A 14,831-nucleotide genomic window follows, 5' to 3' on the forward strand; every position below is an offset into this window, starting at 1 on the left:
TTGTGAATTCCATCAGGGAGTTCGATAACTACTTCAAGTGCAAAGAGGATTGCATCGGCACACTTGGATTCACCTCGCTCCAGAAGTGCACGACAACTATGAGGATGCTTGCGTACGGAGCTCTCGGTGATATTCTGGAAGACTATGGACGCATGGCGGGGTCCACCACCATTGAGTGTTTCTGCAAGTTCTGCATGGGCCGTGGTGGCAATTTTTGGACCTCAATATTTGCGATCACCCAATGTTGAAGACACTGCTCGGATCCTAGCACAAAATGCAGAAGGAGGATTTCCTCGGATGCTTGGAAGTATCGACTGCATGCATTAGAAATGGAAAAACTGTCCATTTGGTTGGCAAGGGATGTACAAAGGCACCAAAGGAGGTTGAAGTGTGGTACTTGAGGCAGTGGCCACACATGACCTCTGGATTTGGCACTCCTTTGGTATGCCAGGAACTCACAATTGTAAGGGCATTCTCCTGCTTAAGTGTTTTGGTGATGATGACAACTATGTTATCTAACCGGGTGTCAAGTATGCATGTATCATTTGTTAGACACAAGACGGTTAGGTATTCCATCCAACGAAAAGATCGAAGACGTGTTCCCTACGTGTTTATTCCCTTTGGTCGTAGGGATCCCCTACTATTAAGAGGGAATCCACATTGGAAGTCTATGGGTGAATCAATTATTCACACACACTGTTGCACCCATCGTGTTCCAACGCATCATTGAGAGAGAGGAGCCCCTGTTTTTCTAACTGACCGGTTGTACCGCTGTTATGGGAGGTCGTACCGCTCAACTGCTGGGCGGTTGTACCGGCCCTGCACCGGTCCACAACCAGTCACGACTGTGTTTCACTACCGTTGTTGGGCGGTGGTGGTCCGGTTGTACCGCTATATTAATTATAGCCGGTACTACCGGTGTTCCAAGCGGTTGTACCGCTTGGGACTTAGCCACGCCCATCAGCCATGGCTAGTGACACCTGTGGGCCAACTGTCTATTTTGGCCCGGTTGTAGGGCGGTGGTTGACCGTTGTTCCGCTAATATAGGAACACCGGTTGTATCGGCCTAGCAGCCTATTGTACCGCCGTGTGCAAAATAGTTGTAATGATTAGAAATCTGGGGGGGGGCTATATAAGGAGGGTTTTCTTGTTCCTCCCCTTATCTCTTACCTCTCTCTCTCCACCATTGATGCATTGAAGCTTTCTTGCCCGATCTCTCTCCCTAGCCACCCAAACTTGTTGTCTTGCTAGGGATTGAAGGACGAGACCTAGATCTACACTCCTGACAAAGGAAAATTGATTCCCCCCAAGTTCTTGTGTGGATTTTGTTACTCTTGGGTGTTTGAGCACCCTAGACGGAAGAGGTCACCTCGGAGCCACATTCCATTGTGGTGAATCTGCGTGATTTTGTTGGGAGCCTCCAATTAAGTTGTGGAGTGAGCCCCAACCTTGTTGTAAAGGTCTGGTTGCCACCTTCAAGGGCACCACTTAGTGGAATCACGGCACCTCGCATTGCGTGAGGGTGTGAGGAGAATACAATGGCCTTATGTGACAACCCGAGACCGATGCTCTAGAAGATTCCCCTTTTATTCCGTTGCCGCCATGTGGTTAGATTGTCTGTCGCATTCATCATCGCATCATGCGCATCATCCGCATTGCATCGGCACTCTGTTGCTGCCAGTTTTCAAAACTTGCATCCGTTATTAGTTGTCGGTTCTCTCCGTGTTCGTCGTTGTCCGTTTTGAGCCCGACCACACTCGCACGCGCCCGCGGCATCGTTAAAATATTTTTTTTAAAGGTGTCTGGAATATTTTTTTTCCAGATTGGCTTGAAACTTGGCACACGGTCTTATTTTGATGTAGGTAGATCTCCTGCCAAATTTCGTAGCAATCGGAGTCCGTCTGATACCCGAACGGTCGACCGTAGCGGCTCCGTCATCGGTTTATCGTCGGACATTTTTCATTGTTTTAAACTGTGTCGCCGGGTGTCCGTTTTCCCTCTCATCCCAGCCCAACACCCCTCTACACAGCCTCTAAGCCCACCTAACCCTAGGGTGCAACCGGAGCCTCCGATCAAGATCGGAGGGTCCGAAAACGCTCCAAACAGCAAATCCTAACCCCTTTCCATATATAATCAACCCCCACCTACCTAATCTAGCTCTTCCCTCTCTCCTACATCGGTTCCCATGCCACCCCAAATCCTACCCGCCACCGATCCAGCCCCTCAGCTCCACCCACCTCCCAGAGCCGTCGAGGCCCGCCGAGGCCCGCGCGGGGCCCACGAAGCCCGTCTTCCTCCTCGCTCCAGATCGGGAGAGGAGCTCCCGATCGAGAGCCTCCCGAGTTCCCTGCTTCGCCTCCCGTTGTCGGGTTGTGCCGCCCCTCCAGCGAGCCACCGCCGCCACGCCCGGATCAAGCCGGAGCGCCTCCTCCCTCTCCCTTCTTCTCCCTCTCTTCTTCTTCCCCTCAACCAGCTCTCTCCCCTCCCGTTGCAGGCCCCCATGGCCATGGGAGTGAGCTCGAAGCCGCCTCCCTTGACCCCGAGCTGTTGCCGGACGCCCCGCTGCTGGGAGCCCCAGTCCCGCTTCCCCCTCACCAGGACGAGCTGTTGCCGCCGCTGTTCCAGCTCCCATGGCCGCCTCCCTCCTCCTGGTCGTGGAGGACGAAGGGAACGCCAGCGCTAGCGCCGCTCGCCAGCCTGTGCGTGGGCCACGAGGCCCAGCCGAGGCACCCAAGCCCAAGGACGCAAGGCCCAAATCCACGCGAGCCTCAGCTCCCAATCGCTGCAGCAGGCCCATCACCGACCTTGGAAACAGACTCAATTACCTTATCCTATTAGTGAGTCAGTATCTGAGCGTCCTTTTGACTTAGTTCATTTTGATGTATGAGGACCTGCTCCTTTTGATTCGAAAGGTGGCCATCGCTATTATGTTCTGTTTAATGATGATTTCTCTCGCTACACTTGGCTCTATTTTATGAAATCTCGTAGCGAAGTTCTCTCTCTATATAAACGATTTGCTGCCATGGTTCACACCCAGTTTTCCACGCCTATTCGCACTTTTCCTGCGGACTCCGCTGGAGAGTATACCTCCCAGATGTTGCGTGCCTTTCTCGCGAAACAGGGTACTCTTGCTCAGTTCTCATGTCCTGGCGCCCATGCTCAGAATGGCATTACAGAACGCAACCATCGTCATCTCCTTTTGGGCTGAGGCCGTTTCCGCACCCACCTACCTCATCAACATTCAGCCATCGACTGCCTTGCAGGGTGGCATTCCGATGGAGTGTCTCACTGGTCGTTCTCCTGACTACTCAGCTCTCCGTATGTTTGTGTGTGTTTGCTACGTCCTTCTTGCCCCGCAAGAACGCACCAAACTGACTGCCCAGTCAGTCGAGTGTGTTTTTCTTGGCTACAGTGATGAGCACCCTATTAGGGTTTGATTGTGTAGTTCCGTCAATATGCAAGGGTTTGATTGTGTAGTTCCGTCAATATGCAAGGGTTTGATTGTGTGAATTGGCATGCCATGCCTTGCATAATTTAAACTCGACATGCATCATATTAGGGTGTGCATCTTATCATGCATGTGCTGTGGTGAATATCGTGTGTTGATTCTTGTTTCCGGTTTGCTTCGTCTTGATAGAGTTCCACAAGCGTGTCCGAATGTGAGGACCCATTCGACTACGTCGGTTCGTGTGCTTCACGGATGCGCTCTTCTTCCAAGCGGGATCTCAGGCAAGATGATCATTTCCCTATATACCATTACTATCATTGCCATGCTAGGTGTCTCGTTTCTTTCGTTACGTCGCGCTGCCTACCACCTCTTAAATGTCAACCTTTCAACATTGTCATGAAACCTTCAACCTTTATACAACCTAGCAAACCACTGATTGGCTATGTTACCGCTTGCTTAACCATATGTTAGAGTTCCTAGTTGTAGGTGCAGTTGCTTCCATGTGATAACATGGGTTCCTTGTTATATCACCCTATTAAATGCTATTTAATTTAATGCACCTATATACTTGGTAAAAGATGGAAGGCTCGACCTTTCTAGCGTGGTGTTTTGTTCCACCTTTGCCGCCTTAGTTTAGGCTACCGGTGTTATATTCCATAATTGAGTGCTCCTAACACGATCGAGGTTGTTATGGGGACACCCTTGATAATTCGTTTTAGATTAAGACTGGTTTGGCAAGGCCCAACTTCGGTACTACATTTGCCTAATAACCTAATGAGTTTGCATAGGGACTTTCCGGACCCCGTGGATAATTAATCAACCCCCGTGCGAGTGCTCTGCATGAGTGTTGGTCCAAACTGACAGACTACGGCGCCACCACGGGGCAACCCAAGGTTTGGTTTTACTCCTAGTGTGACCCATACGTCGTGTCGTGAGAACGAGATACGCGGCTCCTTTCGGGATCGTCGACACGTCGGGAGGCCTTGCTGGATTAGTTTTACCTTTTACGAAATATCTTGTGCATCGGGATTCCGATGAAACTTTGGGTAATCTCATAGTTGAGGTTTTCCACTAAGGAGTCCGACGAGATCGCGAGTTTCGTGATCGAGGATTTCTATGCGGCTTGTGGTAATTTGTGATGGCCTAGTTGGAGCACCCCTGTAGGCTTAAATCTTTCGGAAAGCCGTGCCCGCGGTTATGTGGCAACATGGAAACTTTGTTTAACATCCAGTTCTAGATAACTTGAAGTAAACTTAATTAAAATTTACCAACTGAGTGCGTAACCGTGACTGTCTCTTTCGTGAGATCCTTCTCTGATCGAGGACACGGTGGGGTTATGTTTGACGTAAGTAGGTGTTTAGGATCATTCATTTGATCATCAGTAGTTCACGTCCGTTATGCGTAGATCATCCCCCTTTTATTCCTGTAGTTGTAAGTTAGCCACCTCAAATAAATGCTTAGTCGCTTGCTGCAACCTCACCACTAAACCATAGCTCACCTATTAAGCTTTGTTAGTCTTGATACCTTTGGAAATGAGATTGATGAGTCCGTGTGGCTCATAGATTACTACAACACCAGTTGCAGGTACATGTAAAGGGTTACTTGACGCGAGCGCGTTGATTGTTCATTTGGAGTTTCCTCTTCTCCTTCATAGATCTAGGATGGGTTCTAGGTCGGCAGGCTGTGATAGCAAGGATGGACGCCGTTATTTTATCGTTTGTTTTCCTCCGTAGTCGGACCTTGCTCTTCTTCATGATGATTATATGTGTTGTACTGATGTGGCTCTGATGTAGCTTGTGGCAAATGTAAGCCAACTCTTTATACTCATCTTTTCAGTACATGTACTTATTACGATATCCATTCTAGCGAAACGATGAGATGCGTTTCTATCCCTGCCGAGGCCCTCGCGCCAAAATAAGGATAGGACCGCATCTTGGACGTTGCACCTTAGTGGCATCTTGGGGAGCATTGTGCCTCCACACCGCTCCAACGGAGACGTACTTCCCTTCAAAGGAAAGGAACTTTGGGAACACATCCTCGTCTCCATCGGTTCCATTTGTGGTTATTTCTTACCTTTACTTCTATTACTCTTTCCTTATTGTTGTTGTTAGCATCATATAGGTTGCTCACCTAGTTGCATATCTAGACAACCTATTTGTTGCTAAACCTAATTTGCTTAAAGAAAAGCTTAAAATTTGTTAGTTGCCTATTCACCCCCTCTAGTCAACCATATCGGTCCTTTTAACAATGACATCAACGTACTGTAGTGCTCGAATGTCTTTGTCAAGCTTGTTGAAGGTCATGCTCCTCTGGTTAACTACGAGGTCAATGGACACCACCGCAACAAGGGATACTACCTAGCAGATGACATCTATCTGATATGGTCCACATTTATGAAGACTATCTCAAATCCCGCACCAGGAGGCAAACACTCCTATTTTACCAAGCATCAAGAAACTTGCCTGAAGGATGTCGACCGGAAATTTGGTCTGCTTCAATCTCGTTTTGCTGTTGTCCGGTACTCCGCTCAGACCTGGTCGAAAGATCAAATATGGGAAGTCATGACTTGCTGTGTTGTCTTGCACAACATGATCATTGAGAGCGAGCATGAGGAGCTAGTGTTTGACACTGAACCATATTACAAGCAAGGTCCTCTTAACCAAGTTGATCATCAGCTACCGGCAACCTGGTCTGCGTTCCTCAACATGCGTCAGGAGATCCGACACCCACATGTGCATCAACAACTACAACACGATTTGGTGGAGCACCTATGGAGGCTTAAGGGCAACGCCTAGCTCGATATTTGATTTGTATTGAGTTGTTAAACTATTTTTTGATTTGTATTGATTTCTGCGATAAACTATGTGATAAAAAAATAACTAGTATTGTTCAATTTATGCTGAAAAATGTCGAATACGAACCAAAAATAAACCAAATTTGCATCGAAACTGGGCCAAAAACGACGGTTGGGGGCGCCCTTGGGTGGGCGGCTGGAAAGCCGAGCCTCCCACACAGTTTTTAACGCCAGCGGATTCCTAGGTGGTGTTATTTCGGGCCACTGGGGCCAAACGGTTGGTGCGGTAGATCCCTAGTTCGATCCAGTTGCTCTTGCGCGTTTGTGCCACAGTCTGCTGCAATAAGGTGCCAGTAATGGAGAGTATCATATACTAGTATCATGCATATGATACTAGTGTATGATACTACTTTCGTAATGCATAATATCATAAGTTAGTATCTAGATTGTCTTATTAATTGCCATGCATGACACAAAGTAGTACAACATTTAATATGATACGATATCATAATATGATACCACATCCTCTTTTTTCTCATTTAATAATGTGTCACATCATCAAATAAGCCTAGTTGGCATGTATAATACTACTTAGACTACCCACAATGAGAGTTACATAGATAATAACATAGATGTCACCTAAGCAAAAATATGATGTGACACCTACTTAATGAGAAGAGAGAGAAATTGAATAACTTAACATGTTACTCATACTAGAGTAACATAACGGATACCAAGGCAAGATGAGTCTATAGGCTAATAAATAAAAGGTTAAATGTTACTACCCACTATAAAGATATAATTTAGACTTATAACATATACATGTTACTATTCTATGTTACTCCTCAGGCTGGTCGTAATGGGAGTATCATAAGTAGTATCATGCATGCCAACTAGACATATTTAATAAGGTGACATGAAATTAAATGAAGAAAAGAGAGGGTTGAGTATCATATTATGATACCGTATCATATTAAATGTTGTGCTACTATGTACCATGCATGTTAATAAATAAAATCTTCTATGATACTATTTTGATTGCAATTTTTGTTGATAGCTTATCAAGCTGGCCACTTGGTACTCTTCTATGATACTAACACATGATACTACGCATTACGGATATAGTATCATACACTAGTATCATATTATGCTACTATTATATGATACTGCCCTGTTAGAACCAGCCTCGTTGTTAGTAGCGTTAGGGTAGACCAGCGCAGATAGGAGCTCCCGAATAGGCGTTCCCTTGCTTCGCGGCGCCACTGTTGCCCTTGCCTTGAGTCGTGTTCCTCCCTTATCCATCCCAGCCAAAAGATATATGTGGACGCCACTCTGGAGCGCGTGTCCAAATTAATACTCCAAGAGCATCCTCCTCCCTGGTCACCGCAGCGTGCTCTGGGGCTATAGGATTCTCTGGCTCCTGGTTGCTGCGAATTGCAGATTCTGCAAAGGAGTTCGAAAATTCTCATCATCCTCCCTGGTCACCGCAGCGTGCTCTGGGGCTATAGGATTCTCTGGCTCCTGGTTGCTGCGAATCGCAGATTCTGCAAAGGACTTCGAAAATTCTTGGTTTCTTGGTGCGGATATTGCTACCTTGCAATGACGACTGGTGGTAACAAGGGAATGCCTTGAGGCTGTGAGCACATGGTCACTAGAGGTGCATCCGCCCCCGTTCTGTAGCCCGGAAGATGTGGTCTCCATTGCATGACCTTCAATGAGTTGCTACGTGGTCAGCTCTAGCGGCGTTGCGGTCTGGCTCGCCGTAGAGGAGAGGATCCGGCACCGGAGGGTTTACGCATGCAAGATGTTCGATGTCGGTCCGCAGAGGTGGAGGAGGAGGGTCAGGGTGGGGAGCCGCCTGGTGGGTTTTGCCAAGAAGAGGAGGCGTTCCAAGAGGCAGCAGCCATGGTGGAAGGCGTGGTTCTCTGACTGGAACGATGAGGAAGAGAGCCTGGCCGGCTGGAGGGAGGATGATGAGTTGCTCCAGCAGGTTGTAAGCAACGAAGACCTGTCAGAGGATGGCAAGTTCCAGACGTGGAAGAGCAAGGCTGAGGCAATTGTCGACCTCCGGGAAGCCCAGCAGGATGCTGAAAATGCAGAAGGGCGGTCATGGGAGGATTGGATAGGTTGGGGCAGCACGTCCGGCGATGGTGATTGGGGCGGGGGTGGCAGCCTGTCAGACCAGATAATTGATGATCCGACGGAGATAGTGAGGGACAAGGGCATCGCTGAAGCTTTTAGGGACACTATTGATGAAGATTACAACGACATGTTGTTTGAGGACCGGGTTTTTCTACACGCTTCGACGAAATCGGTACTTCTAACACTAGTTATAATACATAATTTTTCTCATCATCTTTACTACCAACTGTGTACCGCTTTTCAATGTGGTCTACTATTATAGCTAGTACTATAACAATAAACTCAAACCTTTTTACCGTGCAACATTGCTCTAGGTCTTTTTCAACGAAAGTTACATAGAGATGTTGAGGAACTGGATCTAACAAGAAAATTGCAATCTGCAGGCTAAATTCCTAGCATTGCTGATCGTTGTTCCATGGGTGTTGGATTTTCTAGTACATGACTATGTTATGATGCCATTTCTAGACAGGTAATTCATCTTACCGCTATGGCGTTCCAGATCTTCCCTTTCTTCTGTTTTATTATTTGTTGAGAGAATCAAGTACATTGGTGATTGTACAATAACAGGTATGTCGAGAAGGTACCACTTGCCGCTGAATTGCTTGATGTAAGACGCAGTCAGAAGATTCAAATGATAAAGGAGCTAAATATTGAGAAAGCAAGATTCCGTTTTGAAGTAGAGATTGGTAAATCTCCTCCACTTTCTGATGAGGAGTTCTGGTCAGAGTTGCGGGAAAAAGCGTGAGGCTATTGTTCCTTCTTGCCAAGTTGTTGCTTATATTAAGTGCCCTTGCAATTTTGACATGAACATTCATCTTCTCTTCTGTGAAAATGATAGTCAGGAATATCGTTTTGCAGCCCGATAAATTTATCTGTTTAATTGTAACGGGTCTGCTCTGTTACTTTATCAGGGTAGAGCTGAGGGATGAATGGAGATTAGAAAACCGACAAGCATTTGGAAATATCTGGTCTGATATGGTTTATGGGGTTGCCCTATTCCTTCTTATGTATTTTAACCAGAGTGAAGTAAGTACATACATAGTATAAACAGTTTCTTATTTAAAAAAAAATATTTCTATTGTAAAAGTGTGCCATTAAGTTCATATAGCACTCGTTTTGATGGCGTGTACCATGTGGATCTCGTCTTGATGGCGTGTACCATGTGGATCTGTATTTTTTTTTCTCTGTAAAGTAAATCATAAGTCATCAAAATTGCTGTGCTATCAGGCCTAGCGAATAACTAATTAACTTCAGAGGTTAAGAGTTAAGACTAATGTTATGTCAAATACTTGAAGACGTGAACTGATCTAAGTTTTCCCTGATCTGTTCATACTTGATTGTGTTTTGTTTTAAGGTAGTGTCATATTAACATCACGTCGTGTTAACATGACCTCAATTTCAATGATAACTTTTATTTTGCCATCATCACTAAAAATGTGCAGGTGTCCACGTTTTCTGTGCATGATCATGGCATATTTTTTCTCCCCCTAATAATAGGCAAGTTATCTTGTTCTCAGTTGTCATGCATCTTGCTCTTACTGTCGCCTATGCTTCCAGGTTGCAATGCTTAAGTTCACAGGATATAAGTTGCTAAACAATATCTCGGACAGTGGGAAGGCTTTTCTTATCATTTTAGTGTCAGATATCCTTCTAGGGTAAGTTACATCAATTCATTTCTGAAATGTGCTGTATTTGTCTTTTAGTGCCATGATACATTTATTTCTCTAGTTCTCTGATTTTTTTTTTCCGAGAAAACGCAAAGACTCTGCGTTTCATTTCATTGAAAAGGGAGATAGTTTAGCAGTACACGTCTCCGAGGAGGAGGCTCACCGGGGAGCAAAAAACGAAAGTACAGGAACTAGTGAACGTCCCAGGTTAGCGGCATGATCACCCCAAGGCCGGCTGCCCCAGCCCTAACCCAAAGGGATGGCTCCTCTCTGATCCTAGTCGTGAACAGGGCGATGGATGGCTGCTCGCCGTCGAACACACAGGAGTTGGGGTGCTTCCAGAGCATCCAGGTGAGTGATGGTGGCTAGCCCCTTGCGCATGGGCTTTGGCGTCTCCAGCTTGGCGTGCATCCACCAGTCGTTCAGTGTGGCCTCTTGGTCTGGCGGTCGGCAGGTCAGCTGTAGCCAGGAGAGCGTCTCATGCCAAACATGTCGCGAGAAGGGGCAGGTGACGAGCAGGTGGCGCATCGTTTCAGGCTCGTGGTCACATAAGACGCAACGCGGATGGTGTTGCAGGCCGCGGCGGCGCGATCTGTCCGCTGTCCAGCACCTGTCCAGACTGATGAGCCAGAGGAAGAATTTAACGCGTGGCGGAGCCCAGCTCCTCCATGTCAGCTGCCATGTGTCGCAGCTAGCGGAGCCGTGGAAGGTTGCCAGGTAAGCGCTGCGCGCATAGTAGGAGCCGCTCGAGGTCCACCTCCACATAAGCTGGTCTGGCTGGTCGTTGAGGGCAGTGCCTTCTGTTTCACGCCACAGCAACAGGTATTGACCGATTTCGTGGATGCCCATGTCTCCGTGAATATATCGTGTCCACGCATAGTTCAAGAGGCCCTCTGCGATGGTGCGCTGCTTGCGCCGGTGCTTGGGGATGCAAGCATAGAGTTGTGGCGCGATCTCGCGGATGGAGCGGCCATTGATCCAGCGGTCCTCCCAAAATTTGCCCGTTCTGCCGTCTCCCACGGCGAGTGAGGTGGAGGCGAAGAACAGGGTGTGCTCCTCCTTGGAGAACTGGAGGTCAAGGCCATGCCAAGCTCGGCCCTCGTCAGTGCGGCTGAACCAGAGCCACCGCAGCCGTAGGGCGAGCCCAGCACGCTCCATGTCCTGGACGCCGAGGCCGCCAAGGGGGAGGGGCCGGCAGATTCGACGCCAGTTGACGTGGCAGCTGCCGCCGTTTGCGGCGGCGCGGCCCTCCCATAGGAATCCTCTCTCGATTTTCTCATGAGCCTGATCGTCTTCTTCGGAGGGGCGAAGACGAGGATTTGGTGGATAGGGATGGCACAGAGCACGGACTTGACAAGTGCTAGGCAGCCTGCTTTGTTCATGAGCCTGGACTTCCAGTTGGGGAGCATGCCACCAACCGTGTCGACCAGGGGCTGCAGTTGGGCGCTAGTGGGCCGCCGAATGGTGAGAGGGATCCCTAGGTACGTGAGCGGCAGGTCCGCGATCTTGCACCCAAGGAGCTCCGTGATCAGCGCCCTGTCTCCCGGAGCGCAGTTGAGCATGGTGGCTGAGCTCTTGCTGTAGTTGACATGGAGTTCCGTGGCTCGCCCAAAAAGCTCCAGGATCGCCTTGATCGCGGCGAGGTCGCTCGGGAAGGGGTGGCAAAACAGTACCACGTCGTCCGCGTAGAGCGAGATGACCGGGATGGGGCGGCATGGGTGCAGCTGCTCCAAGATGCCCAGGGACATGGCCTGCCGAAAGAGGCGTCCCAGCGTGTCCACGGCGAGGACGAACAGTTGGGGCGACAAAGGGTCGCCCTGCCGCAGCCCCCGGCGGTGCCAAATAGGGGGACCTGGCTCGCCGTTGATCAGCACCCGCGAGCAAGCGGACGACAGCAAGATGGCCAGCCAGTCAAGGAATCTGCTCCCGAAGCCATACCGACGGAGCGCCTCGAACAGGAAGGGCCATGAGATGGTGTCGAAGGCGCGCGCGAGGTCAAGTTTGAGCAAGACCCGGGGCGCGCGCAGCTGGTGCAGGAGGCGCATCGATTGCCGGACGAGAACGAAATTGTCGTGGAGGGAATGACCGGCGATGAAGGCGTTCTGGTTCTTGCTGATCAGCCTGTCCAGCTTCGGTGCCAAGCGCAGGGAGAGCGTCTTGGCAAACACCTTGGCGACTAGGTGGATGAGGCTGATGGGTCGGTAGTTGCCGATGGCTTGGGCATCCGAGCGCGTGGGGAGGAGGGATAGCAGGGCCTGGTTGAGGCGGTGAAATCCTCTGCCCCTCAGCTGATATAGCTGATGGAAGACAGCGATGACGTCGTGCTTAATGGTGCCCCAGCAGGCACGGAGAAACTCCGCGGTGAAGCCATCCGGCCCCAGCGCGTAGGCATGCGCGTGATCGTGCCCCAGATTTCCTCCTCTGTGAAAGGAGCATCGAGGTCCTGGAGGTCATCGGCGGGGTCGATCAGGTCCTCCAGGTTGAGCGTGCACTCGCGATCAGGGGCCGTGCCAATGAGGTCGTCGAAGTGCACGAATGCAGCCTCGGCCATCTCGCTCTGCTCGGTGAGGATCTGGTCCCCCGTGGACAGGCTGAAGATCGTGTTTTTTTGCCGTCGATAGGAGCATTGCCGGTGGAAGAAAGCGGTGTTGGCATCCCCATCCTTCAGCGAGGCGATGCGCGCCCGTTGTCGGGCAATGGTACGCTCCAGCGATGCGAAGCCCAAGAAGGTGAGCTTCAGGCTTCTGTGCAACCATGCCTCATGCGGCGACAACGCCCGATCCTCCTGGGCTTTGTCAAAGCTGAGGGTGAGCACCCTGCAGAGCGCGAGCTTGTGCTTGACGCTGCCAACAGATTTCGCACCCCAGCTGGTGAGTCTCCTGGCGGTGGCCTGCAGGCGTAGCAGAAGGCGGCGGAAAGGGTCGGCATCATCCACTGACGCCCAGGCTTGCGCAACCGTCTCCTGGAATCCGTCAAGGCGCAGCCAAAACTCCTTGAAGCGGAAGCGACGGTGGGCAGGGGGTCGTGGGGGAGCAGTCCAGCAGGAGGGGGCTGTGGTCGGAGACCACAAAAGCGAGGCAATGCAGGTGGCACTCGCTGACGACGTCCTCCCAGTCCGACGAGCAGAGGACACGGTCAAGGCGAACCAGCGTGGGCGGGGATTGTGCGTTAGACCACGTGTACCGCGGCCGTTGAGATACACCTCCCTCAGGGCGAGGTCGTTAACGCAGCGCCGGAAGCGGCCCATCATCCTTCGGTTTAAGTTCCCGTTGTTTTTGTCCTCGTCGCACAGGATCAGATTAAAGTCACCACAAATCATCCACGGGCCCGAGAAGTCGCGACACACGTCCCGGATCTCCTGGAGGAACGCGACCTTGTCGTCGTCATCCTGGGGGCCATAGACTACGGAGATCCACCATGGAGTGCCCTCGGACGTGGCGACCCTAGCGGTGAGGGCATTGGTGGTGAACAATTGGTCGGATATAGTCACGACCCTGCTCTTCCACGCTAGGAGGATGCCCCCGCGCGTGCCCTCGGCGGGCAGGAACATGTAGTCATCGAAGTTGAGGCCCAGGGCCTCCAAGACGATCGAGGGACAGATAAGCTCCATCTTCGTTTCCTGCAGGCATACTACCGACACGTCGGTCGTAGCAATGAGCGAGCGAATCACCAGGCGTCGCGCACGCGCGTTCAGGCCGCGTACGTTCCAGATCACAAACTTGAGGTTGTAAGCCATAAAACAACTAGTTCGACGATCGGACTACAACAACGGGCTAAACCTCCGCGAGGCAGCCAGCAGGCACAAGCGTGCATGGAGCAGAGACAGTGTTCGCGGGCAGCTCGCGATCGACCAGTTTGGCGATGGCTGTGAGCACGTCAACCGAGATTTCCGTCGCAAACACCCTTTCGTAGGCCTTCATCGCATCAACAGTGATCGTCTGGTTGGCGCCAATGATGCCCAGGGTGCGCAGGACCTGCACGCGAACCCGCCGCTCCGCGGTGGGGGGCACCGAGGCCGCGACCTTCGATGTAGCAGAGCGGCCACGACGCGGCGAGAAGCATATGGTCTGGCGACGAGGGCGCTTCCCTGGGGCCGGCAGGGCAGCCCTTAGCTGGCCGGTGGCTGCCGCGAGAAAATCTCCCAGCGTCCATGAAGTTGGACGTGCTTCTGTTCTCGGGCGCGATCTCCGAAGCGTAATAGGTGGCGAGGCGAAGCGACATGCGGTGGGGCGGGCCGTTTCCGCGGTGGAGGGGCTGGCCGGCCTCTGCTTAGAGCGGGGCTCGATGGAGGCGCCGAAGTCCAGCCCAGCCGATAGGCCGCCAAGGCCTAGCCCGAGGGGGGTGGGCGTCTCGAGTGGTAGCGGCGAGGGGCTTACCCCGAGGCCCAACCCAAGAGCGGCGGGATTTGAATCAGGCTTCGAGCCGAAAGAGCGGGCTGGCATGACCACGGATCGGTCCAAACGCGGGCTGTCAGCAGGTGACGCCGCCAAAGTTGCGCTTTGCCCCGACAAAGTATCCTCCTCAGGTATCGCAGGCAGCAGGGGCTGCGAGTCAGGGACCATCTCGCAGTCCTGCAGCGAATCAGGGGCCGCCTCGCAACCGTCCCGCCTCGGATCTGGGGTCAATGGGATCAGCGCGTCGGGCGTGCCTGGCGAGGAGCAGGACGGATCCTGCTCGTACGCGGAAGGCGACAATCGCGGCTGGTGAGTGGCGGGCCCCGTGCCTGGCGAGGAAGGGCGGCTGGGCAATCGGGAGGCGCCAGCTGTCCCTGCCAAAAGCA

The 14,831-nt window shown here is 51.2% G+C and overlaps 1 protein-coding gene across 4 annotated transcripts in view; it reads left to right on the forward strand.

The window, feature by feature from the left end:
* Positions 1 to 7,453: 7,453 nt before the first annotated feature.
* LOC123407534 (chloroplast envelope membrane protein) overlaps positions 7,454 to 14,831 on the forward strand; it is a 33,343-nt gene continuing 25,965 nt past the window's right edge. For 2 of the 4 annotated variants that reach the window (XM_045100697.1, XM_045100696.1), the window contains exons 1-5: positions 7,454 to 8,556; positions 8,768 to 8,853; positions 8,952 to 9,125; positions 9,296 to 9,410; positions 9,942 to 10,039. In XM_045100697.1, the coding sequence (XP_044956632.1) occupies positions 7,957 to 8,556; positions 8,768 to 8,853; positions 8,952 to 9,125; positions 9,296 to 9,410; positions 9,942 to 10,039 (1,073 nt within the window). In that variant the 5' untranslated portion in view covers positions 7,454 to 7,956. The remainder of the gene's footprint in view (positions 8,557 to 8,767; positions 8,854 to 8,951; positions 9,126 to 9,295; positions 9,411 to 9,941; positions 10,040 to 14,831) is intronic. The other 2 variants (XM_045100695.1, XR_006612628.1) reach the window with 1 other exon arrangement.

Source organism: Hordeum vulgare, chromosome 7H (genome assembly GCF_904849725.1).
Source record: "Hordeum vulgare subsp. vulgare chromosome 7H, MorexV3_pseudomolecules_assembly, whole genome shotgun sequence".
NCBI classification, from domain to species: domain Eukaryota; kingdom Viridiplantae; phylum Streptophyta; class Magnoliopsida; order Poales; family Poaceae; genus Hordeum; species Hordeum vulgare.